Here is a 20,387-nt window from a genome sequence, read left to right as displayed (position 1 = left end):
GTATTCACATTATTATTAGTTGATTTAATAGATTTTCGGTCAGATGTCATAATGCACTAAACACTAGAATGTGAGGTAGGCTAGATGGATAATGCTATCTAGTTCCTCAACTCTGTACAAATATCCACAAAGTAAAACTTATCACACCACTTATGTCTGTTCGGGAACTCCAGTAATGAATATCTTCAAACCCATCCTGGCTGCTAAGAGCTCTTTAGGATTAATGGCATTTTACTTTTTTTCCAAAGCGAGTCAGGGACAGAGGCCTTCTAGCAGATTCAATTTCCCCTCAGAAGTGGATTATGGCACTGCCTCACAAAAAGGCCATTAACGGCAGAGTGGCAGCCTCCCATGGTTGTGAGTTCTGCAGACATGATTGAAATGTCCGCACCTCATCATTTTCAATTATAGGAGTGAGATATTTTTTGATTCAACCTAACATTTGTAATGTACAGTCATTGCTGTATAATCCAATTTGAGGATGAATTCCTTGATTCACATTCGCAATGTTGTCAAAAGGTGAATGCCAAATGTTTTATTTCAGATGCCAAATGTCGAGCAGTTATGATTTAGCTTTTCCATCAGGTATTTACATCTCTCTAAAATAAATAATGTAGCTCGCAATTTGATTAGGTAAACTTTTTAAAGTTATCCAAGGACAATTTGGAATTTGAGAGTCTGCTAACGCATTTAGTCAAAGTTTATGGAATTTACAATAGATTATTGATTTTTTTCCTCATCAATCTACTCACAATACCCCATAATGACAGGGCTAAAACAGGTTTTTAGACATTTTTTGCAATGTGTGTGTATATTAAAAAACAACAAATACCTTATTTACATAAGTATTCAGACCCTTTGTTATGAGACTCAATTGAGCTCAGATGCATCCTGTTTCAATTGATCATCCTTGAGATGTTTCTACAACTCTATTGGTGTCCACCTGTGGTAAATTCTATTGATTGGACATGATTTGGAAAGGCACACACCTGTCTATATAAGGTCTCACAGTTGACAGTGCATGTCAGAACAAAAATCAAGCCATGAGGTCGAAGGAATTGTCCATAGAGCTCCGAGACAGTATTGTGTTGAGGCACATATCTGGGGAAGGGTACCAAAACATTTCTGCAGCATTGAAGGTCCCCAGAACAAACCACCAAGACTTCCTAGAGCTGGCCGCCCGGCAAAACTGAGCAATCAGGGGAGAAGGGCCTTGGTCAGGGAAATGACCAAGAACTCGATGGTCACTCTGACAGAGCTGGAGAGTTCCTCTGTGAAGATGGGAGAACCCTCCAACCACTCCACCAATCGGGCCTTTATGGTAGAGTGGCCAGACAGGAGCCACTCCTCTGAAAAAGGCACAAGACAGCCCGCTTGGAGTTTGCCAAGGGCACCTAAATACTCTGGAAGCAAGGTTCTCTGGCCTGATGAAACCAAGATTTAATTTTTGGCCTGAATGTCACGTCTGGAGGAAACCTGGCACCATCACTACAGTGAAGCATAGTGGGGGCAGTATCATGCTGTGGGGATAATTTTCAGTGGCAGGGACTGGGAGACTAGTCAGGAATGAGGGAAAGATGAACGGAACAATGTACAGAGTGATCATTGATGAAAACCTGCTCCAGAGCACTCATGACCTCAGACTGGGTCGAAGGTTTACCTTCCTGCAGGACAACGACCCTAAGCACACAGCCAAGACAAAATAGGAGGGGCTTCGGGACAAGTCTCAATGTCCTTGAGTGGCCCAGCCAGGGCCCGGACTTAAACCCGGTCGAACATCTTTGGGGAGACCTGAAAATAGCTGTACCGCGACGCTCCACATCCAACCTGACAGCGCTTGAGAGGATCTGCAGAGAAGAATGGGAGAAACTCCACAAATACAGGTGTGCCAAGCTTATCGCGTCCTACCCAAGAAGACTCGAGGCTGTAATCGCTGCCAGAAGTGCTTCAACAAAGTACTGAGTAAAGGGTCTGAATATTTATATATATATAAGAAAATGGAAATATCACATTTGCAAAGAATTCTTAAGAACTGTTTTTGCTTTGTCATTATGGGGTATTGTGTGTAGATTGAGGGGGGAGGGGGAAATATTTAATCAATTTTAGAATAAGGCTGTAATGTAACAAAATGTGGAAAATGTCATTGGGTCTGAATAGTTTCCGAGTGCACTGTATGTTTTGAACAATGAATTCCTTCAGAAATCCTTTGAGTGGAATTGTGAAACGTAATGAAAAATCTGTAATATCTACTTGAAGTTTCAAGCTCTGCATTTTAATGTAAGACCAGATCACCATATATTTTCCTAGAGATTTTCTAAAAAGGTTTTAATGCGCCATAGGTGGTCGAGTCGCATGAAAACTAAGATTTGGCACATGACGATTAATGTTTTCTTTAACTATTCTCTGTCAAACATTCACTCTTTGATATGTGTATCCTTCATTGAGGAACGTTTGTTAGATGTCGTGGAAAAGAAGCTCCAATAATAACCAATACATTCTCATGTAAAAATGAACCGTTATATCATCTATTTGTGTAATTGTGAAAAAAAATGGCAATTTCTGAACATCTATTTTATCTTGTAAAATGGTTTCCTTTGAGAACTGTGGTGACCCCAATGTTTTGAGAGCACTGTATTCACATCAGAGTTCAAAAGACAGGGTTTTATGGTGTTCCTCGAAAATGGGGAGCAGGAAGCAACCTCAGGATGCTGTTTGCTCCTGTGCCCAGGGATTTTTATTGACATTTTGGAACCAATTAAAGAAAGCCCTGGGATGTTCTTGTCCCCCGAGCCGGGTTTTACTGTTGCTGTAGTAAGATTCATTACATGTCACAGCAACAGGATGTCTTAGCCAGCCCCAGTGGATACATCCGGTCTGAAGGGCTTTTAAAAAGGTGGTGAAGAAACCTATGAAATACACGTTTAACTTTTAACCCACTATCGCAAATTAGGTCAATATGGACTCGGTACAGATTGTAAAACTTGTCTTGCGTCTTGTATGATATTTCTGGAAGTGAATGTGGAACCATTGTTTTATTTTTCCTCTCTAATCATGGGAAAATGAGTAAGGAAGACTTCCATTCCATTCCAGAAGTGAATGCAGGGTATGAAACTGAAGAAACAAAAATCTTACACCACACCATGTGGAACTTTCTAATTTCACCAAATGACCGTTTAATTTCCACTAAAGCCACACGTTTCTAGGTAAACAAACAACCAATTATTGTTATTTTGTGCAGAGAATGGATAATTAAGATGACAATCTGTATTTTGTTCTGGCATTGAAAAGCTTAATCGTGCCCGCAGCCCAGCCCTCGGCATATTGACCAGTATGGCTGGCTGAGTGCCATCGCTCAGGCTGCTGATTGCTGTTTGGGCCGGGGTAGACGCAATCTTGGCTCGTTCTCTGCATCGTTTAATTAGCTTTCTTAGAGCAGTGGATTAGGCAAGAAAGGTCTGGTGGAAGATATTGCCAGTAGTTAGGCTATACACTAATGGGCATCGGTTTCATGGAAACGGCTGTTGTTGTTTTCCTGATCGCAGCATTGGGCGTCTTCAACATTGCATGCCCAATGCACTGGCCATTTTGTTTTTGTTCTCCTAAAGTCCCCTACAGGATTGTCAATAGGTCTAGCTCTGGTCTGTTAGGGTTGCTTTAAGACACCTGAAAAGGGCTGCAAGAAAGACATGTCACTCAAACCATCAAAGAAGAAACGGCCCTTCATGGAAATATCGTCCTGAAATTGTGTTTTTCAAAGCTGTTTTAGTACCACATGGATTTCTAGAGAACCCAGAGGACTGGTGTGATCCAAAAAGAATCCTTTGATTCAATTAGGAGTTTGATCCTTGACTCTTCTTTCTATAAAGTCGGCATGCTTCCTTCCAAGTTTGTTTTAAAGTCCTCCGCTACACTTTAGCACAAGTGATGTACTGTGCTGTGTATTGCCTTAAGGATAGGTTGAGATTTCATTAAAACGTGAACAGTACGTCCATTCAGAAGAGCAGAGTCCACCTGTTGAAATGTAACCAGTATTATTTGCTTTACTGATTTTACAAGGAAACCTGACGCTCTCTAGCAGACTGTAACATCTCAGAGAGCAGCTGCCTCTGCTGCAGTAAGTGAGCTTTGCGGATGTATTTTTGGGCACTGGCCACGACAAACCATTAAGACACAATAGCATTAAGACACAGAAATCATTTAATTTGTCAGGGGCAAACGGGTTGAACATATAAGGATGAAGGCAAAATCAACTTAACAACACTACCCAATCACAATTCGGGTCGAGAAGAATGACTTAAGTTTTAAAGTCACTGGTATTGTCATAGATGACTCATTGCCATGTAAGAGAGGTGTAATAAAGTTAAGTGCCAGTGGCTTTGATGTTTCCGGTGAAATCCAATGTCCTTTTGGTCAGTGGTTTAGTAGTGGTCTTCTGTACAAGGTTTATTGTCCAGCGTTGTTGAAATGAGTGCGGTAAAACCATCCCTTGGTTATTGTCCATGTTATTATCTGTTGGTGCGTCTCCAGAGACCCTCCGCCCCACCATGCTATACTCTATTAATTACAAGAGTGTTCTGGAGTGGAATTAAAGTGTGTGCTCTCTGCTGCATCCCAGGAATCAATGAGTCACACATGGAAAGCCTCACTTCTCAGGAAAAAAACACAGCCATCGCAGATTTGTCACACGGTCCATGCACAGAACAGTACACAGGCTCCCTTTATGTATGCACTGCGTCTGTGTGTGCTGTTCAGCATCCAGGAATCTAGGAGGAGCACTTTGTGTCAGTTGAAAGATTTACAGTGCCTTCAGAAAGTATTCATACCCCTTGATTTATTCCACATTTTGTTGTTACAGCCTCAACTCAAAATGGATTGATTCTTTCTCAACCATCTACACACCCCATAATGAAAAAGTGAAAAACGTGTTTTTAGAAATGTTTGTAAATTTGAGAATGAAATATCTAATTGACATAAGTATTCACACCTCTGATTCAATACGTTGTAAAAGCACCTTTGGCAGTGATTACATCAGTGAGTCTTTCTGGGTAAGTCTCTAAGAACTTTCCACACCTGGATTGTGCAACATTGGCCCTTTAAAAATATATATATTTTCAAAATCATTCAAGCTCTAATAAATTGGATATTGATCATTGCTAGACAACCATATTCAGGTCTTTCCATACATTTTCAAGCAGAGTTAAGTAAAAACATTAAATGTTGTATTGGTAAGCGACACCAGTGTAGATTTGGCCTTGTGTTTTAGGTTATTGTTAAAGGGTGAATTAATCTCCCAGTGTCTGATGAAAAGAAGACAACCATGTTTTCCTCTAGAATTTTGCTTGTGCTTAGCTCCATTCCGTTTCTTTTTTTTATCCTGTAACACTACCCAGTCCTTAACGATGACAAATGTACCCATAACATGATGCAGCCACCACTATGCTTGAAAATATATAGTGGTCCTCAGAAATACCTTGTATTGGATTTGCCCCAAACTTTGTATTCAGGACAAAAAGTTAATTGCTTTGACACATTTTTTGCAGTGTTACTTTAGTGCCTTGTTGCAAACCGGATGCATTTTTAGGAATATTTATATTCTTTACAGGCTTCCTTTTTATTCTTTCAATTAGGTTAGTATTGTGGAGTAACTACAATGTTGTTGATCCATCCTCAGTTTTCTCCTATCACAATCATTAAACTCTTAACTCATGGTGAAGTCCCTGAGCAGTTTCCTTCCTCTTCGGCACCTGAGTTGGGAAGGACGCCTGTATCTTTGTAGTGACTGGGTGAATTGATGCACCATCCAAAGTGTAATTAATAACATCACCATGCTCCAAGAGTCTTAGTGGTTGAATCTGTGTTTGAAATTCACTGCTCGACTGAGGCTCCTTACAAATAGTTGTGTATGTGGGGTACGGAGATGAGGTTGTCATTCAAAAATCATGTTAAACATGCAATTTATTATGTGACTGAAGTACATTTTTACCCCTGAACGTATATAGACTTGCCATAACAAAGGGGTTGAATACTTTCAATGTTTTAATTCATTTACAAAATATTTGAAAAACGTAATTCCACTTTGACATTTATGGGGTATTGTGTGTAGGCCATTGACAAATAATCTCAATTTAATCTAGATTAAATTCGGGCTGTAACACAACAAAATGTGGGAAAAAGTCCAGGGTTGTGAAACCTTTCTGAATGCACTCTAAGATCTGAAAAAGTAGTGAATGTGTGTTTCCAAACTACTCTGTATTGATTTGATTTGCCTTTTGAAAAATGTTTGCCGCTGAGAGCCTGTGGTTTTTCAGTTTGGATGTGCCTGCCCGCAGGACATAATTGTGTGATTTGACGCTGTTGTGTTTTTCAGATGAAGATGGAGCTGACTGACAGTGACTCAATCACCCATGAAGTTGTCGGCAATGCACACATCGAAAACTATGCCTTAAAAATGTTCCTCTATGCGGACAACGAGGATAGGTCAGGAAGATTCCACAAGTAAGGCTGTGTCTTCACTCACCATTACTACCTGCGTAGCTTGTGTAGAGTCAGCCTGCTGTACTGTAGCTGCAGGCCGCTCCCTGCCTCTTGAATTTCAGCATGGTAATGGACTGGTTCCAATTTCATCTTCTTCTGGTTCCAATACGTAAGCCCTCATGATTACCATTTCCTTTCACTGAACCATGACACAAAATAATCACACTGTTGCTTTTGCACATGGAGTCCAGTCCAGAGTCTAAAATTAGCAACAAAGCCATGTCTGTGTGAATATATTGCCACAGGGGCCAGATGATTCCTATTGGCCATTCAGGTGTAGCGTTACAGGCCTGGCTGGCATTATGCGTGTGTTGTGGGCACTGACAACAGCAGCAGGGCTGGACAGTAAAGCAGAGTCTTCCATGAACTGTGGGTGCCAGGCCAGCCAGGGTCTCCATTTATGCAGTCCGGGTCTGGACTGGAGCAGCTCCACTGCCTGTGAGAGATAACAGCCCTGTTTTACACAGCAGCACTCCCATTAATACCAGTAGCTCGCAGCCCGCGTATGAGTAGCTCGCCAAACAATTCTGAAAGTACATGCAATGATCATGTGTTTCACTGCAAACTGCTACCATTCTAATCAACGCAACATTGACATTATTCCACCCCTAGTTAGCCACTATTGGCTTTCAAGCCAGACCTAACACAAAACGTGCCAATTAATTTCCAGCAATATTGCCTGTCTGTTTGTGTGGTGCACGCATTTGTCTCACTCCATGTGTCTCACTCCATGTGTAACCAGTTGATGTGATAACTGTCTTGTGGGTTGACAGAAATACTTTCCTCAATACCTTCTCAATTAAATGTTAACTACAAAGTAGGCTTACCTGGCAGAAGTATATCATTTGTATGTATTATTTGTTATTTACGAACTTTGCCATGAAATGAGTATCAGTACAGAGCCATCACTAGACCGGCACATTAGACACACATTCTTCTCTCGCTAGATGCGCAATAAAGGGCCAGATGAGCAATTAAAGGGGAATTACACAAAGAAATCGAAATGTGTTAGTTTTCTTCCCGACCTAAAAAAAAGAATTGTTTTCAGATGTAATTTAAGTGTTGACATGGACTCATAACATCCTATTTTGTTTTGTTTTTTATCTATGAACAATTTACATTTTAAGAGCGAATTAAAAATTAGTTTTTTCAAATGTATCATCTAAAACCAGCAAAAATGTAACTGAGAACATAATTTGGGAAAATATAAAAGAGAAATGTGGGGGACAAACACAGATCTTACCAGGTGTGTTGACAGGAAAAACCTGGGGAAGAGTTGCAGTGGAGAGGGGAAGAAAATAATTTGCCAATTTATAAGTAGCTCTCATGCTAGAAAAGGTTGGAGAACCCTGGCGTACAGGATGTTGTCTCCTATGTGGTGACTCCAGGCCCCAGATACAGTCCTGAACACTGGAGAGAAGTTTAACATTTTAGTTTAGCAGGTCTAATTAAAGACAATCCGTTTTGCATATGTCTATCTCCCCCATTCATCCTGTGCAAGGTAGCAACTTAGATTTTAAAAACGTTGCGCCCATATTTTAAGCTGGCAAGTTGTCACTAATCCGCTCATTTGTTTCTAAGCAACAAGCAATGTTTTTATTAAACAATGTTTTTATAAAACTCACTCATCACTTGAGTTGTAAGAAAAATCGACGGTTCTGATGATTCATATCCTGTTCTCAACAAGTTAACTTTTGATGAAACAAAAGTAGCTTCCCTAAACGCATAATTTAAATATTGTTTTTCTTCTGTTGATTGGCATTAAGTGTGTACATAACTTTGTCTAGTCTTAAATGGTGGCAATTGCAGGAATAACAGCTTGGTCCCATATTTTAGGGAATCCATCGAGTATAAAAGGGAAATAATTTAACAAGCATTGGACCTTTTGTCCTATTATGTTTCTGTCCAGTTATGGGCTTTGAATTTCAAAGGTTTCAAATCTTGTCAGTACCAGTGTTAATCTCGTCCACCAGCTGGCTCTTTCTTTGTCGAACCGTCTGGTTTTACAACGCCTCAGAATGGAACTTGAATGAAAGCCTATGGCAGGACTGGATGAAACAACTGCTGGTTTTAATTGTCTGATCTAGCAGTCCATTACCATCTAGCATAACCCTTAGAACCTCCCCCCTACTGTACAGCCGTGGCCAAAAGTTTTGAGAGTGACACCAATATAAATTTCCACAAAGTTTGCTGCTTCAGTGTCTTTAGATATTATTGTCAGATGTTACTATGGAATACTGAAGTATAATTACAAGCATTTCATACGTGTCAAAGGCTTTTATTGACAATTACATGAAGTTCATGCAAAGAGTCAATATTTGCAGTGTTGACCCTTCTTTTTCAAGACTTCTGCAATCCGCCCTGGCATGCTGTCAATTAACTTCTGGGCCACATCCTGACTGATGGCAGCCCATTCTTGCATAATCAATAGTTGGAGTTCAGAATTTGTGGGTTTTTGTTTGTCCACCCGCCTCTTGAGGATTGACCACAAGTTCTCAATGGGATTAAGGTCTGGGGAGTTTCCTGGCCATGGACCCAAAATATCGATGTTTTGTTCCCCAAGCCACTTTTTAAAAATTGTACCTTTATTTAACTAGGCAAGTCAGTTAAGAACAAATTCTTATTTTCAATGACGTCCTAGGAACAGTGGGTTAACTGCCTGTTCAGGGGTTGAACGACAGATTTGTACCTTGTCAGCTCGGGGATTTGAACTTGCAACCTTCTGGTTACTAGTCCAACGCTCTAACCACTAGGCTACCCTGCCGCCCTTTTTCCTTATGGCAAGGTGCTCCATCATGCTTGGAGAAGGCATTGTTCGTCAGCAAACTGTTCCTGGATGGTTGGGAGAAGTTTCCCTCGGAGGATGTGTTGGTACCATTCTTTATTCATGGCTGTGTTCTTAGGCAAAATTGTGAGTGAGCCCACTCCCTTGGCTGAGAAGCAACCCCGCACATGAATGGTCTCAGGATGCTTTACTGTTGGCATGACACAGGACTGATGGTAGCGCTCACCTTGTCTTCTCCGGACAAGCTTTTTTCCGGATGCCCCAAACAATCGGAAAGGGGATTCATCAGAGAAAATGACTTTATCCCAGTCCTCAGCAGTCCAATCCCTGTACCTTTTGCAGAATATCAGTCTGTCCCTGATGTTTTTCCTGGAGAGAAATGGCTTCTTTGATGCCCTTCTTGACACCAGGCCATCTTCCAAAAGTCTTCGCCTCACTGTGCGTGCAGATGCACTCACACCTGCTTGCTGCCATTCCTGAGCAAGCTCTGTACTGGGGGTTCCCCGATCCCGCAGCTGAATCAACTTTAGGAGATGGTCCTGGCGCTTGCTGGACTTTCTTGGGCACCCTGAAGCCTTCTTCACAACAATTGAACCGCTCTCCTTGAAGTTCTTGATGATCCGATAAATGGTTGATTTAGGTGCAATCTTACTGGCAGCAATATCCTTGCCTGTGAAGCCCTTTTTGTGCAAAGCAATGATGACGGCATGTGTTTCCTTGCAGGTAACCATGATTGACAGAGGAAGAACAATGATTCCCAGCACCACCCTCCTTTTAAAGCTTCCAGTCTGTTATTCGAACTCAATGAGCATGACAGAGTGATCCTCAGCCTTGTCCTCGTCAACACTCCTGTGTTAACGAGAGAATCACTGACATGATGGCAGCTGGTCCTTTTGTGGCAGGGCTGAAATGCAGTGGACATGTTTTTTGGGGATTCAATTCATTTTCATGGCAAAGAGGGACTTTGCAATTCATCTGATCACTCTTCATAACATTCTGGAGTATATGAAAATAGCCATCACACAAACTGAGGCAGCAGACTGTGAAAATTAATATTTGTGTCATTCTCAAAACTTTTGGCCACGACTGTACATTGTTGACTTCAAAGCGGGCAGCGCAAGTGATTTAAACAAATAAGTGCGTTTGGAAAATCTCGAAGTACGCATCTTAGAAATATTTTTCACATTTAAACTTTATATGCCCGAACTCTGAATCAATTTTATACATAATATGGTCAATGTAATACATTCATTTTTCATAGTCACATTTAATGCAACTGTAACTCTGTGTTACTAGGCTCTATATACAGTACGGTGTTAATTGAGCCTGGGGACGAGGTTACCAGTGTTGGCATATCTTTCAGAATTAAAGAATTAAGCTCACGTCAGTTGTAAAAAAAAAAATATGTGTGTTTTCAAATCCTTCTGTTCCAGTGAATTATTTTTTTTCATCATATTGAAAAGAAATACAGTGCATGAAAGTGGGGTGAGATAAAATATCTCATAGCTGAAGGGTGAAAGTCTATCACTGAGTTCTTGTGAGGATCTCTGTCCAAATCCTTTGACATAATGCATGTAAATAGCCCGAGGCAGGCCCAGTTCCTGTCCAATGTGCTGAACAGCCAGATAAAATCCATGAAAGCGCACACTTGTGTTGAATATAGGCTGGAATGTGTTGTAAATGAACCTCCATGGTGTTTTCAGCCCTTTCTGTTTTCACATTTACCTCCCCTTCCCCACGACCCACCCTCTGCGTCATGACACCAAATGCCAACGACGTACATCAGATGTGTACAGCTGAGAAGTGGGCAGAGTTGATCAATCTGCAATAGGCGCCTGGGTCTCCATTTGTCAACATAGGCTAGTAGTCCTACTGGCAGCCATGAATTGTTCTTCAAGATACATTTAGTTTTTCTTTTAGTCTCACCATCTTGTTTCCACAACACCACAGTGAGATGAACAACAAACCCACAAAAACATTGCACAACCTTCAGTTAGGTATATATATAGATATAGATCGATATAGCCCTTGGTTCTCTCCAGACCTGACTGCCCTTAACCAACACCAAAACATCCTATGGCGTTCTGCATTAGCATCGAACAGCCCCCGTGATATGCAACTTTTCAGGGAAGTTAGAAACCAATATACACAGGTTGTTAGAAAAGCCAAGGCTAGCTTTTCAAGCAGAAATTTGCTTCCAGCAACACAAAGTCAAAGAAGTTCTGGGAAACTGTAAAGTCCATGGAGAATAAGAACACCTCTTGAGGATAGGAAACTCTGTCACCACTGATAAATCCACTATAATTGAGAATTTCAATAAGCATTTTTCAGTAGCTGGCCATGCTTTCCACCTGGCTACCCCTATCTCCGGTCAACAGTGCTGCACCCCCCACAGCAACTTGCAAAATCTGGACCCCTACAAATCAGCCGGGCTAGACAATCTGGACCCTTTCTTTCTAAGGTCTTCGAAAGCCAAGTTAACAAACAGATTACCGACCATTTTGAATCCCACCGTACCTTCTCCACTATGAAATCTGGTTTCAGAGCTGGTCATGGGTGCACCTCAGCCACGCTCAAGGTCCTAAACTACATCATAACCACCATCGATAAGAGACATTACTGTGCAGCTGTATTCATTGACCTGGCCAAAGCTTTCGACTCTGTCAATAACCACATCCTCAGCGGCAGACTCGATAGCCTTGGTTTCTCAAATGATTGCCTCGCCTGGTTCACCAACTTCTTCTCTGATAGAGTTCAGTGTGTCAAATCGGAGGGCCTGTTGTCTAGACCTCTGGCAGTCTCTATGGGGGTGCCACAGGGTTAAATTCTTGGGCCGACTCTCTTCTCTGTATACATCAATGATGTCACTCTTGCTGCTGGTGAGTCTCTGATCCACCTCTACGCAGACGACACCATTCTGTATACTTCTGGCCCTTCTTTGGACACTGTGTTAACAACCCTCCAGACGAGCTTCAATGCCATACAGCTCTCCTTCCGTGGCCTCCAACTGCTCTTAAATACAAGTAAAAACGAAATGCCTTTCCTTCCAGTTCTCTGCTGCCAATGACTGGAACGAACTACAAAAATCTCTGAAACTGGAAACATTTATCTCCCTCACTAGCTTTAAGCACCAGCTGTCAGAGCATCTCACAGATTTCTGCACCTGTACATAGCCCATCTATAATTTAGCCCAAACAACTACCTCTTCCCCTACTGTATTTATTTATTTATTTTTGCTCCTTTGCACCCCATTATTTCTATTTTTACTTTGCTTTCTTCCACTGCAAATCTACTATTCCAGTGTTTTACTTGCTATATTGTATTTACTTCGCCACCATGGCCTTTTTTGCCTTTACCTCCCTTATCTCACCTCATTTGCTCACATTGTATATGGACTTATTTTTCTATTGTATTATTGATTCTGTTTGTTTTACTCCACTCTATGTTGTTGTATGTGTCGAACTGCTTTGCTTTATCTTGGCCAGGTCGCAATTGTAAATGAGAACTTGTTCTCAACCTGCCTACCTGGTAAAATAAATAAATAGGTCTGCAGAAGTAGCGGTCTGGCCTTGAATTGTCCTCTCACTGAATCCAATCTTATTTAACCTCAGGTTTAGGTGAGCCGGTGTGAAGACATTTACTGTGATTGTCAGGAAGTCCAGGATCCAGATGCAGTGGGAGGTGTTTAGTCCTAGGATAATTAGCTTGGTGATGAGCTTTGAGGGTAACATAGTGTTGAACACTGAACTAAAGTCAATGAACAGCATTCTCACATAGGTGTTCCTTTTGTCCAGGTGGTAAAAGGCAGTGTGGAGTGCAATAGAGATTGCATCATCTGTGGGATCTGTTTGGGCGGTATGCAAATTGGAGTGGGTCTATGGTTTCTGGGATAATGGTGTTGTGAGCCATTACTGGCCTTTCAAAGCACTTCATGGCTACGGACGTAAAAACAGTCCAGTACATGGGAATGGATGAAATGTGGTCAGCCTGGATTAATGATGGCAACAGACAGAGAGGGAGTGAGTGGCTGCTCTACACTGTATTGAAGAAAGAACTGGTATGGTTTCAGGGTCACAAAATTAGTTTTTATAGGAAATTGAAGACATTAAATTAACCCAGTGTCTAATAATTGAATGCACTTGAGGCCAATATATATATATATATTACACACACACATACAGTGGGGCAAAAAAGTATTTAGTCAGCCACCAATTGTGAAAGTTATCCCACTAAAAAAGATGAGAGGCCTGTAATTTTCATCATAGGTACACTTCAACTATGACAGACAAAATGAGAAAAAAAAATCCAGAAAATCACATTGTAGGATTTTTAATGAATTTATTTGCAAATTATGGTGGAAAATAAGTATTTGGTCAATAACAAAAGTTTATCTCAATAATTTGTTATATACCCTTTGTTGGCAATGACAGAGGTCAAACGTTTTCTGTAAGTCTTCACAAGGTTTCCACACACTGTTGCTGGTATTTTGACCCATTCCTCCATGCAGATCTCCTCTAGAGCAGTGATGTTTTGGGGCTGTTGCTGGTCAACACGGACTTTCAACTCCCTCCAAAGATGTTCTATGGGGTTGATCTGGAGACTGTCTAGGCCACTCCGGGACCTTGAAATGGGACCTTTCTCATTTTGTCTGTCATAGTTGAAGTGTACCTATGATGAAAATTACAGGCGTCTCTCATCTTTTTAAGTGGGAGAACTTGCACAATTGGTGGCTGCCTAAATAGTTTTTTGCCCCACTGTATGTGTGTGTGTATAATATATATATATATATATTGGCCTAAAGTGCATTCAATTATTAGACACTGGGTTAATTTAATGTCTTCAATTTCCTATAAAAACTAATTTTGTATATATAATATATCACACACAGTACCAGTCAAAGTTTGGACACACCTACTCATTCCAGGGTTTTTCTTTATCTTTTTACTATTTTCTACATTGTAGAATAATAGTGAAGACATCAAAACTATGAAATAACACATGGAATAATGTAGTAACGAAAAAAGTGTTAAACAAATCTTAATATTTTATTTTTGAGATTCTTCAAAGTAGCCACCCTTTGCCTTAATGACAGCTTTGCACACTCTTGGTGTTCTCTCAACCAGCTTCATGAAGTAGTCGCCTAGAATGCCTTTCCAATGGTCTTTACAGTACATTGGCTAGATGGAAGGCACCTAATTGACTCTAAGACCATGAGAAACAAGATTCTCTGATGAAACCAAAATTGAACTATTTGGCCTGAATACCAAGTGTCACTTCTGGAGGAAACCTGTCATCATCTCTACGGTGAAGCATGGTGGTGGCAGCATCATGTTGTGGGGAAGTTTTTCAGCGGTAGGGACTGGGAGACTAGTCAGGATCGAGGGAAAGATGAATGGAACAGAGAGATACTTGATGAAAATGTACTCCAGAGCGCTCTGGGATTGACTGGGGTAAAGGTTCACCTTCCAACAAGACAACGACCCAAAGCACACAACGCAGGAGTGGCTTCAGGATAAGTCTTTGAATGTCCTTGAGTGGCCCAGCCAGAGCCCGGACTTGAACCCGATCGAACATCTCTGGAGAGACCTGAAAATAGCTGTGCAGCAATGCTCTCCATCCAACCTGAAACCGCTTGAGAGGATCTGCAGATAAGAATGGGAGAAACTCCCCAAATACAGGTGTGCCAAGCTTGTAGCGTCATACCCAATAAGACTCAAGGCTGTTGTCGCTGCCAAAGGTGCTTCAACAAAGTACTGAGTAAAGGGTCTGAATACTTATGTAAATGTGATTTCCAGGTTGTTGTTTTTTTTTGGGGGGGGGGGCGCAATTTAATTCATTTTAGAATAAGGCTGTAATGTAACAATGTGGAAAAAGTCAAGGGGTCTGAATACTTTCTAAATGCACTGTATATAGAGATGGAGATGTATTGGTATATGGATGGATAGATTGTAATTTCTGTCTGTAGTGAAACTGGTGCCATCAGTTCTGTGTAGAGCCACATTTTGGAAAATCTTTGAAAATACGAGTCGGTATTACGAGAATTAGGCTATATTAATATTCCACTCCGACACAAAAAGTCTTGATTTACAAGAAACTGGACCTAATATAAACAAGCCATAAACGTTACGTTATGTCATGTGTGGAGGTGCAGAGTTTAATGTTTATGGGAACTAACCCTGAAATAAGAAACTTCCTTCAGATTTTCAATACATTGGTCTACTTTCCGCTCTGCACGGCTCCAATACAAGGCTTCCATTGACATGACACACCTCTGGACTGGAAGCCCCCAGAAAGCAAGCCCCCTATGTTTCTTCATTTTTTACATCCCTGTGTTTATGCTTTCTGGAACCAGCTGTGGGATTTTATGACATGTTTACCTTCCCTGGTTCCGCTCGTGTGATCTACACTGAATGCCCACAAGTGGTGTCCCCTCTGAACTCTGGCTCCAGACCCACAGTCCTCTCTCTTAGTGTCATGACTAATGTTGTATCAGGGCAAATAGTTTGCTATTTGAATCCCAAGACAGTTAGTTTAGTCATTCTGGACCTGTTTGGACCCAATTATCATGCAACCACATAAGAGACAAACGTCCTCTCACTGTCAACTGCATTTTATTTTCGGTAAACCTAACATGTAAATCTTTATATGAACATAATGAGATTCAACAACTGAGAAATAAACTGAGCAAGTTCCACAGACATGTGACTAACAGAAATTGAATAATGTGTCCCTGAACAAAGGGGGGGAGGTATAACAGTCAGTATCTGGTGTGGCCACCAGCTGCATTAAGTACTGCAGTGCATCTCCTCCTCATGGTATGTACCAGATTTGCCAGTTCTTGCTGTGAGATGTTACCCGCTCTTCCACCAAGGCACCTGCAAGTTCCTGGACATTTCTGGGGGGAATGGCCCAAGCCCTCACCCTCCGATCCAACAGGTCCCAAACTTGCTCAATGGGATTGAGATCTGGGCTCTTCGCTGGCCATGGTAGAACACTGACATTCCTGTCTTGCAGGAAATCACACACAGAACGAGCCGTATGGCTGGTGGCATTGTCATGCTGGAGGGTCATGTCAGGATGAGCCTGCAGGAAGGGTACCACATGAGGGAGAAGGATGTCTTCCCTGTAACACACAGCATTGAGCTGGCCTGCAATGACAACAAGCTCAGTCCGATGATGCTGTGACACACCTCCCCAGACCATGACGAACCCTCCACCTCCAAATTGATCCCGCTCCAGAGTACAGGCCTCGGTGTAACGCTCATTCCTTCGACGATAAACGCAAATCCGACCATCACCCCTTGTTACGAATCCCTTTGGCCCGGCAGCCTAGGGGGAATGGTAATGAGAGCCATAACATAACTCATGCAAAGTATAATAGTGACAAAGTAACAGTAAGAACGAAAAAAACACAGACAATTACCGTCAAACACACAGGGTTTATTTGCAAACACCCTTTACAATGACGGTCTGTGAAGTTATTTCGATTTTTATGAATTATCTTTGAAAGACAGGATCCTAAAAAAGGGACGTTTCCTTTTTTTTTTTTTGCTGAGTTTATTTGAGAATTATTGAATTATCCATGTTCTGTGAAGCAGCATTTCTTGTTGTAGACATTTGTCACAATTGGCTGGCAGGTTTTCAACACTTGAGTTTAATGGTCTCAGTAGGCCTTAATTAAGAATCCAACAGTGTGATGAATTTGAACATTTCAAAAATATGTATCTGTCTATCTTTGCAGGAATATGATTAAGTCCTTCTACACATCTAGCCTTTTGTTAGATGTCCTGTCAGTTTTCGGCGAGTTATCGGAGGAGGTAAGTCATCAATATGGAATACACTTATCCTGCCCTATAGACTATATTGTAAATACATCTACCTTTTTTTTTATTTCAGCACATTAATACATTTACACTGTGTGAATGAGTCTGAAGTATTATGAACTGGCTATTCACATTTTCATCCTTCCATCAGTCCACAGCTGCTCTCAAAACCATAACAAAATCCAAGACATGGAAAGAATAAGAGGGAGAAAATAGTGAAGATTTTAACATATAGACTCTCCAGCCCAGGACCGTAGACAACTAGACAGACTATATCTCCGCAGCAGAGGCCTTTTTTAAAGCATCTCCATGGGTCTCTGTGGCTGCAGATGTACTGTGGCAGATGACAGACAATGTTTCATTGAATGGCTGCTCTCTCCCCCCTAAGGGCCAGGCATTTTCCCTCTGTAGAAAGCTCATTGGACAGGCTGCTTTAACACGGAGCTTTCTCTCTGTAACACTAACCCAGACAATGGCGCCTCAGAGTCCCCCGCTCGCTGATTACTGGAGATACGTTTTTATACAAAGCATGTCACAATGCATTGTGGGAGATTGGATTTCTTACAAAAAAAAAGGGACATTTCAGCACCATAGAGAGGAGGGACAAAACTTTTAGTGGATGGTGATCTAGAGCGCTTCCTCAGATTGTATGTGAGCCTGTTAAATCGTAGCGATCATCAGTCCTAAACCTTCCCTCAGGTCTAGTATATTGTTATCTCCAGGGGTAGATTAGAATTATGATAGTGTTAGTTGCTTTAGAAATTAGTTTTAGTTTTCATTGTACCGTGAAATCACGTCTGCGACCCTGTGCATGTGACTGATTTGTCATTTAACGAATTGTGGTAAATCAGAAACTACCTGGATTTACTTGTTGACTCAAGTGAATCTGTAGTTTTAGTGATGTTTTTCACTAGCTCCTCCAAATAATGTCCAGTTAATTAATCCACAGATAAGATTACCAAGGAGGGAACTTTTAAATGAGGTCCATAGAACTTCTAATGAATTTCGTGACCTGGGTGTTAGAAACCACAGCAATTTCTTCACCTTGTCCCCATCCCTCCACCGTAAGGAAAATCAAAACAGTCGTATCATAAGCCCTTTCCTCCAGTCTCCATTGTTTTATCTAATTGCTTTTAATTCACTTCTCTAATCTTGATTATTTATGTGTTATTCACCACCACCTCCCTCTCTCCTTACCCTTTTTCAGAACATCCAGCACAGGAAGTATGCGAGATGGAAGGCCACTTACATCCACAACTGTCTGAAGAGTGGTGAAACCCCACAGGCTGGCCCTGCTGGCTATGAAGAGGAAACATATGGTAAGGACTGATATTCTATCAGCACAGCCACCCAAACAAACTATGACCCGTTAAGAAAATACCTCTTCTCCTGGCCTTTCCTTCAGGAGCCTTTTAGACCCGCTTTCCTCCGTCTGGGTGACGTGCTGCTCCAGTCAGTAAAGGTTGGCCCTCATTGTGTGCCTTATCAAGTCTGAGAGTGCAGCCTCGGAGGCTCGCAGTGGCTTTGTGTGTGTGTGTGTGTGAGAGAGAGCTGATATTTGTTTAATGATTTTTTTTTTCAACCCCTTATCCTTAGAGGGTCAGGAAGGGCCCAGGGTAGGTCATTTTACCCCGTGGCTGTGTTGTCAGAAGTATATGTTGCTAAACCTTTTGGATTGAAGGTTTGCGGCTGACATCCACTGGTTAAGAACAGTCTTAAAATGAGTGTGTATTATTGTGGTACACACGTCAGTCTTATGTTGGTTTGTGTGTGACACCCTTTAGAGACCAAGACTCCCAGAGTAACTACATCTCGGACTTAGAACTGAGTGGTCGGCCAGGCGGTACGGATGTTGCCTGTGGTGGACAGGGCCTGGGGACCCTCCTAACCACCGGTTAGAGTGTGATATGAAGCAGAGCATGGCGTGGTTAGATCACTGTGCTCCTCTCTGAACATCTGCTGGGCGTGATACAGTACGTTTGACCTGAGCACCACATGTCAGCGATGAAGTCATCTCTGGAGCCCTCCACTCTACTGCGACCCAACCCGCACCCAGACTGAAACTATGGGGGCAGGGTCTCTAAATGAACATGCGGCTGGTCTGTCCCCTATTTCATCTCTTTTGTTTTAGCCACACAATTGAATAGAAGTTACAGTATGACTGTCTGAAGGCTAGTTTTAGACGTAGCCTACTCTCTGGTGTAGTTAAGCTCTTTGTGTGGGGAGAGTAACGTCCCTCCCCTCCCTCCTGCCTGTTTTGAATGTGGGCCTCCCTCTGTAAGTGGTGACATCATGTATGGTTATTCCCACTGATGTGTAACATTGCCAAGAAAAAGCTGATATCATACTCTCTCCTCTCCCTCATATTGAGTCTAACTCAGTCCACACACATCAGGATCTTATCACTGCATCTCACTGTTGCCACATGTCTGTCAAACAACTCAGGAAGAGGGTGGCCCGTTGCTCATTATTACATGAAAACAGAGTGTAAATGGAAAATAAAATAGGATGTGTTACAATAATGGGTAGAGACTGTACTTTGGGTGTTCATTTTGGGATTTTTGGCTTTTTACTCTTGATTGGTTTTACTGTATTTTGATATGGGATAGATTTTCAGATTTTTCTATTAGCTTATTTTAGATTCATAGCCATTTTGATATTTGATTGGTTTTACTGTCTTATATTTGACCTGTTTAGTAGGTTATTGAAACCTACGTGTGGGAATAAATCTTGCTTTGTTTAGGACCCACAGTGAATGCATTGTCTCAGATACATATTTGCTTGACTTTCCACTTCCCAAGGAGGAAGAGATGATTAGCAAGGGGAACTGTTGAAATGACAGAGAGCCAATAGGAAGCAACTTTGTTGATTAGCATATTTTCCCCAAGCCTCAACCGTGGTGCTGAACCCTGTCCCGATTGAAGAGTGAGCCAGAGGCAGAACAAACAAGTGCAAGCTGCTTGCCATGTTGCCCACAAGTCCAGTCCAGTCAGTGAAGGCACGCTTGTTTTGTAGCCATGCCACCAAACGATGGAAATTAGTACAGACGTATTTGAATCCTTAACATTTTGCAAAAAATAAGAACACATCTCAAATAAGCAGTGGGTTGAGGGCAAAGCATGGAAAGTAGAGTTTAACTCCAATTCAGCTTCACAAGCTACAAATACGGTCAACGTTTTCTCACAGGGCATCAGTAATGTGCTGAAGTTTCTTTTTCAGTCTATCATTAGGATGAGGGACTCTTT

General features: G+C 41.6%; 1 protein-coding gene across 1 annotated transcript in view; it reads left to right on the top strand.

Moving 5' to 3' along the window:
* Positions 1–20,387, top strand: part of LOC115139400 (vacuolar protein sorting-associated protein VTA1 homolog) — a 47,791-nt gene that overhangs the window by 17,267 nt on the left and 10,137 nt on the right. The window contains 3 exon segments of the mRNA XM_029676737.2: positions 6,368–6,495; positions 17,061–17,136; positions 18,350–18,461. Of these exon segments, the coding sequence (XP_029532597.2) occupies positions 6,368–6,495; positions 17,061–17,136; positions 18,350–18,461 (316 nt within the window).

Source organism: Oncorhynchus nerka, linkage group LG13 (assembly GCF_034236695.1).
Source record: "Oncorhynchus nerka isolate Pitt River linkage group LG13, Oner_Uvic_2.0, whole genome shotgun sequence".
Taxonomy (NCBI): Eukaryota; Metazoa; Chordata; class Actinopteri; order Salmoniformes; family Salmonidae; genus Oncorhynchus; species Oncorhynchus nerka.
The sequence above is the reverse complement of the archived record's forward strand: the minus strand, read 5'-3'. Positions and strand labels throughout refer to the sequence as shown.